A 16,068-nucleotide genomic window follows, 5' to 3' on the forward strand; every position below is an offset into this window, starting at 1 on the left:
CAGAACAAAACAAAGAAGTAATTGGGGAAGTTTCCCATCTTGTGACCTCTGGAACAATAGCAGTTTATCATTTTGTTATGCCTGTATCTTAAAAGAATTCATACCTCATTCATAATCTTAACCTAGTGGCCTTTCATTAGTTTTACAAAGGCAGTTTAGTTGTGGGAAGGGCTATGGTCATCCTTGCTTTAAAGTTAAACTACAAACTAAATTCCTCTCAGTTAGTTTGACCTATGCCCAGAAATAACCAAGAACAGCTTGGAGGTTAGAAGCAAGATGGAGTCAACTATGTCAGTTTCTATTATTGTCATAGCTTTGCCATAATTTTGCAGTTTTACTAAGACAAATTCATTATGAATGAAGATATTTCACAGCCTCAGAGTGTCTGTAATTATAATGATGAGTATAAGTAAAAAGTGCCAGAAGCTATCCTACTGTCTTTCTTTGAAATATTTGATATTGTGCATTTTAGGAAACATGGAAAGAACACTGCCCAGCATGGAGGAAAGTAGGGACAAATTATTCTTGATTTTCAAAGGCTTCCTTCTTCTTTCCCAGGTTTCTTATGCAATAAAAAGAGAGATTCTGTTTCCTTACCAGAAAACTACCTATTTAAAGAGACTTGCAAAGGCCAAACCAAAGGTGTGTTAAAGCAGAATGAACTGCCTTTCTGAAATAAGTATTCAGCCTACTTCATTCACACATCAGGCTTCATGATATAACATTGCTGTTATATTTCCATTGGACATTTTCTCTGAGTGTTCTGCCAAAAAGAGCCATTTTTAGAATTGAGAGCTCATGTCTGAATTCCCTATATTTGTACACTAGCTATCACAACCTTTCACATTCTCAAGTGTGTGAAAAAGACTTGAGGTTGAAGAGTAAAGCTATTTGCAGGTGTAGTCATCTCTCAACCTCAGTGAGGGTTTGCAGCTCTTGAAAACTTTTGAGGAAAGCTTTCTGTTTGATGTGGATGATGGTGAGAGTTATTTATGTATTGTGGAGCCAATGTAATTCCTTGGTGAGGAGAATTTTCCCAGCTAATGAGCTAGCAGTTGGGCTTAGGTCAAAGTGAATTAAAGTAGAGCTTTTAAACCTGAGTAGTCACATTCAGAGCGTGTCCCCCTACTTGTAAGGGAGGGTGTTGGTGTTTCTGTATATTTTTTAAAGGTAGAAAGAGTGTGAGTAGGATCTGTACTTTCACTACTTCTAATCCTTTGTGGCTAGGGCTTGGTCATCAATCTTCCTGGCCAAGAGACACCTATTTTTCCCCTGTCTTAATTTTATTAAAGCCACAAAGGCAGAGAGGAGAATACCTATTTATTAATGTTAGATGCTGACTCAAATGACTAACAAGCCCCAGTGCCGCAAGAAATAAACCACCCAGAGTCAGAGCTGGTTCTGTCAAACTTGTTTTTAGATATGTGGTTGTTTTAGACATCAAGGCAGTTTATAAAATAAAATCCTTTCCAAGTTTTATATACTTGAAATGGAGATTAATATATTTTTTGTTTTTATGTACCAGCAGTTTTGAATAATCTCTAATTTTAATCAAAATGATAGATTTTATTTTTTAATTCACTAAAACTTTTCTCTCAAAAAATACAGTCATCTGAAAACAGATAACTGAGGTCATTAAAACCTGATGATGTCTCTCTCACTTTTTCTTTCCATGTATATAGGCATGTGTGTATGTATATGTGTGTGTATGTGTGTGCGAAATGTTCATTTGGAAAGTAAAAATATGTAAGTTTCTTGAACTGCATTAAATAAGAAATTATTTTTACTTTTAATTTTCTTTGAATATAAGTTATTTTCTGACTGACTTCTTACTTTGATATCTCAGATTTAGATAAATAGCAGCTGAAATGACTTGCCATCCAAATGATGGCTAGTACAAATGTGGAGCACTAAAGTTTTCCTGTGTATCCCTGCATACACACATATATGTATATTTTATTGGCATATGTATATAATATGTACCCTGTATATTATATACTATGTTATCTACACACACATACACACAGACACAATGTTTATAGTATATACCCTGTATATCCACTTCTTCACTAGCAGCATTCGCTAGAAAACCATACTCAGAAGAAATAAAGCAATACATAGTGACTGATAATCATATTACTAGATGCTGTTGTGTTGCCATGCTATAATTTGATTTCTAAATTAAGGTTACTGAAAGAGGAGCAATTTAAATTTATGTGACACAAATTCTATACTCCATGGTTATAGTAACTTAATCATTGTAAACATACTGGAGTTCTTTTTATTTGTAATGTCAATTTATTTAATAACTACATAGCCAGCCTGTATTCTACACCCCCACTGCCTTGGCTCTTTGCTGGGAGAAAAACTGAGCCACTTCTATCCTTACAGAATAGTCAGTCTGCCATGATAGCACCGCTCCCTGTATAATAATATGATTTTACCCTCAGTGTTGCTTTTCTATGTTGAATTTGTAGCAGGTCTGTCTGGTCATATGCATATGCATATTATTTAAGGAATAAACTGAAAAGTAGCATCTCAGTGATTATGAATGACGCTGATAGGCCCCTGAGAAGATTCTTTTTTTCTAAGAAGTTATTGGAAGGCCCGTTGGGGAAACTGAAATTCCTGGTTCCTTTTGTTTCTTAATAGAGTCGGACCTGGAAGGCCTTGATGATCTAGGTACTCTTTATGGCAACATCCACCAGCAACTGAATGAAACAATGAGACACCGCAGACACGCGGGAGAAAACGATTACAACATCGAGGTACTGCTGGGAGTGGATGACTCTGTGGTCCGTTTCCATGGCAAAGAGCATGTCCAAAACTACCTCCTGACCCTGATGAACATTGTGAGTAGTGATTCCTTTTTAAAGCTTTTTGATCTTTTAATTCACTTCTCTTATTTGTTGGTACCCTTTGGCAATCTGTGTGAGAACTTCCATGACTGTGCCCTGCATCCAAAATATGTACATGATGGCATTAAATTTAAATTATTGATCTACATATTTAAAATACAAGAATGCTAAAATAAAGGAAGCATAAAGCAAAAGTTTCTTTTGGTTGATCAAGTAGTTTTCCATTGTTATCAAGGGGGAATCATAAATTTAAAAAGCCATAGTGAGATGGAATTAAACCATGAATTGTAATTTTTATTTTGTTCTGGGGATAATCAAAACTCACAGGACTTTGTCCATCTGCTTTGATGTGGCCCATGAAGGATGAAATAGTTCTTTCTAGAATCACTCTGCTTCACAGGATGATGTAGAATGATTTATGCCTGGTAACTCTGTGGATTCTTGTTGTTACAGCTTTTGAACAAATGTGATTTTTTTCAACATTATAAGACCGAAGGTAATGTATTTATTAAAACAAAGCCTACAACTATTGGCACAGTGCTGCACAGCAACCACTAATGGTCTCTTTAAATTTATCTTTATTTCTCCTTTATGAACCTTAATCAGATTCAGAAGAAATTTTGTCAATATCCTGAAACTTGTGTTCTTTCTTTTTAAATTGGCAGAGAACAAATGAGGAGAAATAATAACATGTAAACTACCTACTTGTAAAAGATAATTGAGATGTTGATGTACTCTATATATTTTACCTCATGCCAATATAAAATACGTATTATATCGATCTTACAAATTTATTACCTAAGCCTATGCTCTGTTTTCTTCCCCTATCTCTCAATCCACCCTGCCCCTCGCACAACTTTTGATATTTAATATAATTTCTTGGATATCTATAATTTACCTCTTTCCCCCATGCTTAAGATTAGATTTCAAGCAACTGTAGTGATGGAGAAAAATTATTAATTTCATGAAACATGATTTTGTTTATGCTAATATCTGTTAATAATATTTTGGTCTATTGAGATAGCAATTTATAAAATTACACTTATGCCATATCTCTGTGAAAAGGAAAATGAGTACAGAAATTCAAACACATGTTTATTTGTTCTTGGCACTAATTTCTGTTATGAAGACCAAACAACACACAGAAAACAAATTACTAGCCTTGGCAATAGATGTGTATAGACGATCATCATTTGTGAATCACATGAATGTTTTCAACTCTTGACAATGAACTTTTCGTATTAACCTTTTGACTATTAACTTTTTGCTAGTTGTGTAACTTTGGCATGCTTCTTGGACTCTCTGTCCTGCTTCTGTCCCTTTATCAGCATATTGAGAAAAGTAATATGGATGTTGGGAGGATGAAGTGAGTAAATACAAGTCATCCATTATTTACAGTGCATATACAGATGCACAAATAGAAAATCATATTTTAGCTCTCTATACCAAATTTTACTTTGTAAGTGATCTAAAATTTCAAAATTCCTATGAAGATGTTATTCTTATGTCATTCATTATGTCCCTGGGCTACTTTTTTCTAGTATCTGGAAGACAATCAGTACAGACTTATTTGGCTAGGCTTTTGGAGTAATACAACAGAGATTTTGATATGTTTCTTGTCCTCATAGAACTTATAACTATTAGAGGAGAAAAAAAAATACATGGGAAAATTAGAAGGAAAAAGAACCTAAACAATAAAAGTCATGCTATTATTAAGTCATATTATAGGCAGTGTATCATAAATGCTATAATACTTTAGAAAATGGAGATGTGACCATAGTTATCCAATCATTAAATGATAAAATTATTAAATTGGAATTTAGGAGGGTGAGGCTTTAGTTTTAGTCATACTATTAGTTGGCTTTGTGACCTTAAACAAATCATCTCTTTCTAGGACTTAGTTTTCATCATTATATAAACTTGAAAGATTTAACAAGTTTATTAGTTATGTAATTCATCAAGAAGTTAGGAGTTAAACTGCTTTTAGAGATTTCTTTTCCTGTTTTTGTTGTTTTTTGTTGGCCTTGTTTGTGTTTTTTGAAGGACATGTGAAAATGTGAAGGATTTCTATGTAGGAATGGCTACAGTATATTCACCAGACAGTAAGTAGTAAGTATGATTTTGAGAGTGTCAAAGGAATAACAAAGTGATGCATTTTATGTTTTAAAAACAGTCAAGAAGACTTTTGTTCTTAAATCTATTTAAAAAATGGATAATAGGCTAAGATTCTGTCTCAAATACAAATTATTCTAAATCATCAGAGAATGGAGCTATGAGAGAAAATAATTTTTTTAAACTGAATATATTAGTTGCATTTTAAGTAATTAATATTGGAAAGAGATTTGGAGAGGTAAGAATAACACTTGTCCCCTTCCCTCTCCAACTTCATGACCAACTGAAAGATAGACATGGAAATCACACAGATGAAGAATGAAATAGTTTTATTATTGATTAGAACTGAATTGCACATACAGTTGCATATACTTAAGTGTATAGTCACAAGGTTTTCATTATTCTAAATCAGGTTCTCAACTGAAGATACATTTGTGTCCATGTCAGTTCCCAGGGACATTTGGCCATGTCTATAGACTTTTTTGTTGTTGTTACCACTGGTGGTTGGGGCGGGGGTGGAGGGGAATGCTACTGATAATAGTGAGAGAGGCCTCGGATGCTGCTCCGCATCCTACAGCGCAACAGACAGCCCTACACAGCATAGAATTTTTAATTATCTGGCCCAAAATGTCAACAGTGCTGAGATTTAGAAACCTTGCTCTAAATTAGTCTTATTCCCAACTCTCATCACTCTCCAACTGGATAATTTCAGGTTTTCCCCCTGGTGTCAGGTGTACAACTTTAGGCAAGACAGACAGCAGACTGAAGTCTTCCCTCTCCTCCATACCCACTGCCCTGTTGTAGCCTGTCAGACCCAAAATACTGACCTGAGCAGGCTCTTTCCTTTTCCTGTAATTCATCATCAAATGAGAATGAGAAACAGAAAGAGAAACCAACAATGATACCCTAATGAAGCTAACTCATGGAAATTCAAGACCAGGAACATTCAGTTTTTTTCTAGCAATGTTCAAATAACTATCTCCTGTGCTGGCCATGCTTTATGATTTCTCATGGTCATCTAAAATTATGACTCACCAGGCTTGAGGCCTACATAAACATAGAGACTTAGATGAAATGTCAGATAAGATCCTGGAGAGAAACTGTAGAAGAAAGCTAACAGCAAAAAAAGTTCTATCTTTTTACATTGATTAGGATGAAAGGTATCCCTATGGTAGAGAAAAGATCTTGCTCTCCTTTAAAATTGTTTGTCAACTTTGCCTTGGTTGACTACTCAGCAGATGTGCTCTTCCCTTTACCTGGTTGTCAATTTCATTTCCATATCAGAACCCAGATGGTAGTTCCTGAATTAAGGGAATACTTTTAGGTCCAAGTAATTTGCTTCAGAGTATCACCTTAATTTAAACGGGGCTCCCTTTTAAAGAGAAGCTTATATTTGTTGTGTCATGCTTTTATTGAAAAGAGCTCATGTATTAAGTGTTAAATGTGTATTTAATGAAAGAAGAACAAATGAATATAGATAATGTAGAGGTAGATCACAAACAATCTTGGGAGGGAGTCAGAAATTTTGGACTCAAAACGAGGAAATAGATGGCAAATGCAATGATATAATGGGAGCAGTGTTTAAGAAATAAATGATCAATGATTGTGTATCATATATTCTTTCCAACTATATTGCAAGATGGAAATTACTACAATTTTTCCAGAGGAAACAGAGACTTTTAAAATGTTAATAAAATTTAGCTAAATTTTAAAAAATTATTTACAGTTCATAAAACAGTCTCAAGTAATGATAAGGTTGTAAAGCTAATCATTAAAAAAAGATAGTGTTACTGGGAAGAGAAACTGGCTTAGAATGTTTAAGTTATTTTTAATTTTAACTCAATCATAATTTAAGCATAATGAGAACACTTAAAACACAGTATTTACTATTATATGTCAGCAGTAATGTTAAATCTCTTTGGTTTATCTGCTGTTTTAAATTAGCCATGCAAGTTGTCCACCTTTTGGATACAAATATATTTAATCTATTTCAGGGCCGTATTTCCTAATGACAGTGATGACTGTGCGTGTGAATGAGGTAAAATTCTGTAGGTGTTGCCATGCAAATGTTTGGATACAGGAAAGGTAGCTCACTATGTTAACACTTTTCTCTGGAGGCTTGAGGGTCAAGTGAACAAGTTTGAGCAGGCCCTTGATGATTTCGATATAACTTCCCAAGAAAGGAAGGAGACCCTCTAACTCATCCCCACACCTTTGTGAAGCAGTGGAGAGAATAATCAGATCTCTTCCATCTGCTTTTGTTTAACCTCTTTCTATTTTGTAGATCTTGACATTTCACCAAGCTTCCTATATGAAGAAGAAACACATAGATATGAACATATCCAATGTTTTAGTGTTTCAAATAAGAGATTTGTCATATATGTTAAGCCTTTCTTAGGATTCCATATCATATCTTGTTATATTAAGAAATGTTTAGGCCGGGCGCGGTGGCTCAAGCCTGTAATCCCAGCACTTTGGGAGGCCAAGACGGGTGGATCACAAGGTCAGGAGATCGAGACCACCCTGGCTAATACGGTGAAACCCCGTCTCTAGTAAAGAATACAAAAAACTAGCCGGGCGACGAGGCGGGCGCCTGTAGTCCCAGCTACTTGGGAGGCGGAGGCAGGAGAATGGCGTAAACCCAGGAGGCGGAGCTTGCAGTGAGCTGAGATCCGGCCACCACACTCCAGCCTGGGCGACAGAGCCAGACTCCGTCTCAAAAAAAAAAAAAAAAAAAAAAAAAGAAATGTTTATAGTTTTACTATCTTGTAACATGGTTGATTTGCTGGGAAAGTGGTTCTCAGCTGTGGGGCATGTCTCATACTATAAATATTGACGCATCGTCTGCCTTGTACAAGGCCTATTTTAGGTATTGGGAATATTCCAATAAGCATGATAAAAAATCGTTGACCCTCTTGGAGCTTGCCTGAATCCTCCACTAAGCTTCAAGAGAGTAGAGTTTTTAAAGTTTTAATTTCCTGACATGGTCCATAATTATCACCCCAAACCTCAACAGGTGCAGTTCTCTAATAGGTTGATTGTTCCTTGAGTGCAGTTACTGTATATTATTAAGCCTCATAATTATATCAAAAAGCGTCTGCCGTGTGGTAGACATGCAATAAAATTTTGATTGATTCAGCCTTTTAATAAATATTTTAATGCTATATACCAGGTATATGGTGGTTAACACAAAATAAACTTATTTCCTGACCTCAGCAAGATTATAGACTGGTGGAGAAATCAAATAATTACATCACAGGTTACATAAGAACTATGCAAGGAACTGACAGTTTGCCGGGAAAGAGAATAACAGAGCAAATGGGTGATAGAGGTGATACATAGACATTTTGATTAAGAAAACCTTCTTTCAGGAATTGATTATTAAATTGAGACTTAATGTAAAAGATCCAGCCATTTAATAAGGGCATATGTTTTAGTAACTAAAAGAAGGTCATCGTGGCTCAAGTTTAGTGTGTAGGAGTTAGGCAGAGCTAGGAGAAGAAGGCAAGCATCTTTCAGGTCATGGGAGGAGCTTGAATGCAGTATTAAGTAAAAAATAAAAGCCTTTGAGGGTCGGTTCCTGCTCTCGGTCTTGTAAAGAAAAATTGGAGAGGCCTATGGACAATGAAGACAGACCCAACTGGAAAGTGAATATAAATGTCTAGGCAAGAGAGGATGATTTATTAGACAATGAGGATTGCAGTAATAATAGGTGGTTTATGGTAAAATCAGTAGGATTTGCTATTGAATCCATGGGCTGAGGGAAAGAGATGAATCTACCATAATTTATACTTTTTTTTGACTTGAACATTCTGTTTGTTAATGGTTCCATTTATGTGGATGAGTTGGTCAATGAAGAAAATAGATTATGGAGAATTAAGGTTAGCGATGAAATCTTTGAAGGTACTTGAAATCATCTAGTTTTGAATCTAGATTCAAAATAAAGATTTAATGTTAACAGTGAAGGATAATACTACTAACATTTTAGTTCTTTGTGCCTGAAACTCTGATGAATACTTTATATAAATTATTTAATACTTTCCAACGCTAAGATGCATTCAACCTTAATCCCAGTTTACAAATAAAGAGATTGAAGCTGAAAGAAGTTAAGTGATGTTCCCAGGGTCAGACAGCTAATATGGCAGAGTCAGGACCTGAGCCCAGATCTATATCTGCCTTCTGAGCCTGAAGCTCTTCCTCCCCAAACTTCACTGCCTCTCATTACAAAGTTGAGTCATTTTATATATCTCTTGCTAGTTAAAACTCTGATTCCTTTATCTGTTTCTGTGTCGTGTTGATACAACTCAAGTCTTTGAAATGAGAATTCAGTTAGTTACCTGATTGAATCAAACCAGCTAGCAATCTTGTTTAAAATTCTAACAGGATGATGAGGCAGATTTTTACGGTTAAGAGGGTAGGTTGTTTTCGTGCCAGATATTTTCCATCAGCAACACTGTGCTGTCTGTGACAGGTCAAAGGTATCTTTTTTTATTTGCTAAGATCTTATTTGCTAAGGTCTTCTGGGTCTAATGTGCCTATTAACATTTTTAGAGTCCTGTAAATAATAGAATTTATGCCTTAATCTCAGGATTTATTAAATGATAAGAAAGCAGTTAATTTAAAAGAGTGCCTCCCAGTACAAAGAAACAGTCTTGGACTTCTAAGAAATTATAAATTATTGAGTGAATTCATCAATTTCTTTGTATATTGAAATTAGCTACTTATGATGGACAGTGAACCAGCATAAATGTGTTATCTGAACAGGGCAAGCTTCCCTAACCAGTATTTGTAAAGAAAATATAAACTCCACAGAAGTACCCTGGTCCTTAAAAAGTATTAATGGACTTATTCAAGAGTTAGCAGCAAATATATGTGGTTACTGGTTACTTAACGATGGTTATATAAATACACTACTTTTGATTTTTTAACTTTTTCTGAAAACATTGAATGTGAGTGCAATGCAGATTTACCTGGAAAGTATACATATTCATGCAGCCTTAGCATATCATGTAGCAGTTTTCTATTCTGAGTCATTATCAATAATCCATTTCTTACATTTGAATTCAAATCAATCCTCTAGGCATTTATTCACCTAGCATATATAACCTACCATAGGCAAGGTCCTATTAAATTATTGGGAGACAAAATTAATAAAACATAGCTCCTTTCTACAAGGAGCTAATTGTAGCAGGTAAAATTAACCAATCAACAAATGATAATACAATGTGATAGAGATCTAGAAAATATATTAATCCTCAAGAGATTCAGTTGCAGAGTACTATGTAAACATGAATTGAAAAAGAGAGGATATGGTTTGGCAAATAATGCCAGTGGCCATTGAAATCTTCATAAGAGGACATATCATTTGAGTTGGACTTTTCCAACTCAATTGGCATTTTCCTGCTAGAAAAAGGGGAGAGAGGTTCTTGGAAGATGGGGAACAGCTTGTAACAAGATACTAAAAGTTCATGGAGTCTTTGGAGCCACTCTAGATTGGCTGCATGGTAAAATTAAAACGTATTTAGGGGAGATGGCAGATGAGGAGATGGAAAGAGAAGCTGGGGCTAACTTTAGAAAATAATAAGTGCCATACTGAGTACTTTGAATTTCATCTTGTCAAAGAAGAGTCATAAAGGGTTTTTAAGAAGATTAGTGACTTGATCAGTCCATGTTTTAGAAAGAGATGCATTATTAGAATTATTTGGAGGAGAGAGACTCTGTTAGACACTATGCTATGAACACAGACACATAGTTTCTAAGTTCATAGTGTCTATCTAGGTCCATACTCCTTGTTACGTACACTATACTTCCCTCCCTCAACAAACTGCCTTAATTTCCCCGATGTGAATTGAACATACCAGATCACAGAGACAGATTGCAGCAAGCACAAGTTGTTTCCGCCGCCTTTTATAAAATCATACTCACCTTCCCAGGAATATCCTGAATCTATCACTCTAGAAGTAAGTCCCCACATCACATGCTACCTTAACATAACACAACATCCGCACAGTCTTGCTGATTTAAGAGGTCCCTTAGATTTTTACTGAAACATCTCAGTTTCCTCTTCCTTTCCCCCATTTGCTTTTGCAGCCTCAAATTCCCTTCCTGAAATTCGCACATCCTTGTTTCTTAGGTTACAGATATCAGACTGACCTTATCCTTCCTTACTTGTTCCAGCCTTTATATTTTCCCCGGTTGTAAAACACAGAAAAAGTTTATAGCATCCTGTGCTAACCCATCTTTCTCAATCTTGAGGAAAGGTAAACAATTCTACCTGGGCTTTTGGTATGTGTCCATCGTTACAAAGGACACAAGAGTCTGTAGGGCCTCACAGCTGACTGCCTATTCTCGGGCTTTCCAAAGCTCCTTTGATACTTAAATGAAGTAAAACATAATTCACATAAAAGGAAAGACTCATGTTTATTGAAAACAACCATCGACCCTTACAATCTTCCTTTCTGGAGAGCTACTAAAATGTGCCCAAATCGCCTACATACAAAATATTTACAAAAGTTTTAACCAGTTATTGCAACAGTCTGCATGAGCTGGATGGTTACTAAGCTGCTGGGTGTGGAGGTGGACAGGTTTGAGAGATGTCTGCAGTACTTGGTAGTAAAATGACTCTAATACTTGAAGAAGAAGAAGGAACCAAGGATGATTTAGTCTGTAATTGGGATAAAATATTTAGAAGAGAAGAACAGGTTTTAGAGATGAGATGGGTGTATACTATGAGGTATCCAGGTATACTTCTAAATAGATAGTCCTATTACTAAAGTTGAACGGATGGCCCTCACGCGTGAGAGAGATGAATCATTGTTAGATATAGAAAAGTTTGGGGCCAGGCATGGTGGCTCATGCCTGCAATCCCAGCACTTTGGGAGGCCAAGGTGGGCGGATTACCTGAGGTCAGGAGTTCAAGACCAACCTGGCCAACATGGTGAAACCCCATCGCTACCAAAAATACAAAAATTAGCCAGATGTGGTAGCGTGTACCTGTAATCCCAGCTACTCGGGAGGCTGGGGCAGGAGAATTGCTTGAATCCAGGAGTCAGAGGTTGCAGTGAGCCGAGATGACGCCATTGTACTCCAACCTGGGCAACAAGAGTGAAATTCCATCTCAAAAGAAACAAACAAACAAAGCAAAACAAAACAAAAAAACAAAGTTTGGAATGTATCAGCCTATAGGTATTGGTTGAAGAAACAGCAATGTAGAGAATATTGCAGGGGAAACAGGTATCAAGAGAACAGTCAAAAAACAAACAAACCTTGAGCAACACTGACATGCAAAGGTTAGGCAAAGAAAGTAGAGCAAATCATGCTAAAGAAACAGAATAGTGTTATTGAAGAATATCATGGTAAACAGTACCACATCCCACAGAACATTGTAGATAGGTTTTTTTTTTCTTTTTTTTTTTTTTCATGAAAGAAAGTTGAGAATATTACTATCCCTAGGAAGGAAACAATTAAACAAGGGACATGGAGGGGATTTTTGGAGTGACTGTCTAGAGACTCAGTGCTTCCACCATGACAAAACAGCAACAACAACAAAACACAACATAGAGCAAGGTATTTGCGAAAAGAGAACAGGCGCTGATAGCACATAGACTTGAGAGCTTTGCTAATCATTTGAGGAAAACACTGTGTGTCCTCTCTGGGTCTCAGTCTCTTTATAAAGTAGCAATGAGAATGTCTGTCCTCTATAGGATTCTGAGCTCTCTAATACATGTTGAGCTTTTGCACTTGCTCTTCCCTTTGCCTAGATTGTTTTTTCCCTAAACAGTCTCACAATTATTCCTTCCTGTCCATGGTTCTCCCTTTCCTGACTACCCAATCCCAAATAGTACCCAATCTTCACCTCCTCTTGTCCTCCTCTATCTTGTCACTCATATATTTGTTTTCTTCATTACACCTATTCCCATTTCAAATGACATTGCCTGTATGTCTTTTTGCATTCATTTTTTTCATGCCTATAGGCTGTTTTGCCCAATAGAATATATGCTTCATAAGAACAGAGTGTTTTATGGTATTGACTATTCCATTCTCCACCCCTAGAACATTTGGGCACATAGCAACTGTTCAATAAATATTTGATAAGAGTATCAATAAACAGTAGTTATTATTCATATGAGATTGGAGATGAGGGAAGAGTTGGCAGATTGGAAGACACCTCTGTATTCTGAGGAAAAGGAATATTGAGTATGGGGCTGAGAATCCAAGCAGGTATGAATTTGGAACTTTTACCTACGTAAGAGATAGTTGTGGACAGAGTAATATTTTTTCTCAGTCCATTTCAGAATTCTTTTATATCTAGCCAGAATCACTTAGGCTATCTCGTCAGTACTTGTTTACTTTCAGTTAACCAAAAGTCTCTTTTAAACAAATTTTTGTATATATGTGGTGTTTATTTGCTTCTATATGAATAATAGCAATAATTACAGCTATTTTTTTTTTGTACTTGCAAGGGCCAAGCATCAAGTACTGTACCTATATAAACTCATTTATTACTTTCAACAGTCCTATGAGGATAATACTGTAATTATCCCAGTTTACAGGTGAGGAAACTGAGGCACAGAGACAAATAACATGCCCAGCATCACACAACTAAGATCGAATCCAGGCACTCTAACGCAGAGCTCATGCTCTCCACTGCTAAGCTATCCAGCCTCTCAAGACCTAATCCACCCATCTGAACAAAAAATGAGTATTGCTTTGTTGAAGCCAGACAAAGCTGTTCATCAGCTAGTCAGACAAAGCAGGTCAGATTGTCCTGCCAGCGAAATGTCCTGGGAGAATTTGTCCTGTCCGGGAACAAACCTGGAAGGAATTTTCATTTCAAGGAAAGGAATACTTGATTTGATTTTACCTTTTCCTCCCTCACATCATTGACAAACTCTTCCAACATCAGGTCATCTGAAAATTGAATTAATGTTCTGTTCACCCCTTCTTTCAGTTAATTTAATAAAGACTCTAGGCTCAACCCTGAACACCTCACAGAAAATCTACCCATGGTCCAATAGGTTGGCTCACATGGTGAAAAGATACTCAGTTTTTTTTGTAGATGTACTTTGGTTTGCATTATGCAGTGTCAAATACATCATTTAGAATGTTTATGCTTACTGCTTTTCTTGCAATCCAAACCACTGGTTGTACATTTCACCCTTGATTTCTTTTCTTGTTTAATTTTTCTTCTCTAGCTCCTCTTTATTTCTTCTCAATATTTTGTGGAATACCCTCATACTGGTCATCAATAAATCCTATTTATATTAAATTTAAACTCTGACTCCTCATTTGCTTAAAATTTACATAAGGAAGATTATGAAAAGAAGCTGCAAATTTTACATTCTCTTTCTCAATATGTTTCCACACTATATTCTTAAAGGTTGAGAATCACTATTGATGATTTTAAAACCACATCCTATGCATAATGACAGTGTTGTGGCTTGCAGGTCTGTGGAAGTACAGCAAAATGGGTATAGCTATGACTCTGAAGTCAGACTGCTCATTTTTATCCCTTGCTTGTGTACTAATTGTGTGATCTCAGGCAAGTTACTTAACTTCTCTGGGCAATGAGAACATCTGTCCGCTATAGGATTCTGAGCTCTCTAATTTATGTTGAGCTTTTGCACTTGTAAAATGGAGTTAATATCTCTAAAGTTATTTCAAGGATTACTTGAATTAGTATAGGTAAAGTGTTTAATGCAGTGTCTGGAAGCTGATAAGCTCTCTGTATTATTAGCTGTTCTTTTTGTTGATTTTGCTTTTACTTCAGAAAAGTTACTTTCCTTTTCACTAAAAGTTGTAAAATTACTTTCTTAATAAATAAGAAATTATTTAGAATTATTAAGAATTTCCTAATAAGAATTTAGCCCATCTTGACAGATTCAAATTGCTAATTTAGTATATCCTTTTAGCTATTTCTCTATATTATTTGAGTGTTAAAAACAGCTAAATCATGAGAATTTCCTTATGCCTCTTATGTAATTTTGTAATCAGATGACATTGAAAAAAGTCTAAATAATGATTTTTTCCAATATTTTTCTTTGCTCTTAAGAGTCAAATGAGTAAGCATTTAAAACGTAGCATTTGTCTCAGGTTATAATGTTTTACAATTCTTATTTAATTTCAAGGAGATTGTTTCATTTATGTGTAAATATAGTAAAACACCGGCATACTGACTGGTATGTAAGCACATTCAGGTGAATGAAGCAGCTTGTCCTTTGCCCCTCTGAAGCATGCATACTGCCATCTGCTGGAAATAGCTTTTCAATGATTTTTTCCCAATAATTTTCTTGATAATTTAAACTAGATATTTCAATGAGATTGAGATTTAACAAATTTCAAATAGAAGAATCTTGAGGTCCCTTTCAGTAAAAACTATGATTAGGGCAATTGTTTTTCTTGAACTTTTCAGGTAGATTATGAAAATACACTTGCAATTTTTTTTTAAACTTTGTGCATGGATGGGGGATAGGTGCTCAAGTACTTTGTATTTTACTGAGTATAGTTATATGGCATCTTGCTTGTTTTGAGCAACAACACTGTGAAACAGACAAAGGAAGTAAAATTAGAGTTTGTCAACAAGAAAAGCAAGAATCAGGTTAAATGACCAACCAAAGATCACTCAGTTTATCCATGGCCAAGCTGGGAACAGAACCCAGGGTTTTGAATATCTAATAATATGGTGCTATATTATTTCTCCAACTCTTATCATACTCCATGTGTTTCCGAATAGAAAAACAGTGCATCTCAGGAATTGATAGGGCCTGGCAAGATGAAAAGCAGTCAAATTATTAAGTGTATTTTAGAAGTGAACAATATGGAGGAACTTTTTTAATCCTTGAAAATCAAAATAATAAGGTACAGTGCTTTGTACAGTATAGACAGCTGGTTATTTGCCACATTGAAAGAATACTTTGTGCTGTGTAAAAATATTATTCCCTTGTATTTGATTATTTCTACCTGTAATAATTTATGCATATATTGTGAATCTCAAAATGCGTGCTGACTCAGAACATTATTAAACTGATTTTTGTTTCTACTGGGTCACCCTGTTTTCTAATTAGCCTGGCATAATAGTGACGTTTGTTAAGTAATACTT

The 16,068-nt window shown here is 35.6% G+C and overlaps 1 protein-coding gene across 1 annotated transcript in view; it reads left to right on the forward strand.

The window, feature by feature from the left end:
* Nucleotides 1-477: 477 nt before the first annotated feature.
* LOC117084903 (A disintegrin and metalloproteinase with thrombospondin motifs 3) overlaps nucleotides 478-16,068 on the forward strand; it is a 60,356-nt gene continuing 44,765 nt past the window's right edge. The window contains exons 1-2 of the mRNA XM_033213320.1: nucleotides 478-508; nucleotides 2,593-2,852. Of these exons, the coding sequence (XP_033069211.1) occupies nucleotides 478-508; nucleotides 2,593-2,852 (291 nt within the window). The remainder of the gene's footprint in view (nucleotides 509-2,592; nucleotides 2,853-16,068) is intronic.

The sequence above is a fragment of the Trachypithecus francoisi genome, unplaced genomic scaffold (assembly GCF_009764315.1).
Source record: "Trachypithecus francoisi isolate TF-2019V2 unplaced genomic scaffold, Tfra_2.0 Lachesis_group1, whole genome shotgun sequence".
Taxonomy (NCBI): Eukaryota; Metazoa; Chordata; class Mammalia; order Primates; family Cercopithecidae; genus Trachypithecus; species Trachypithecus francoisi.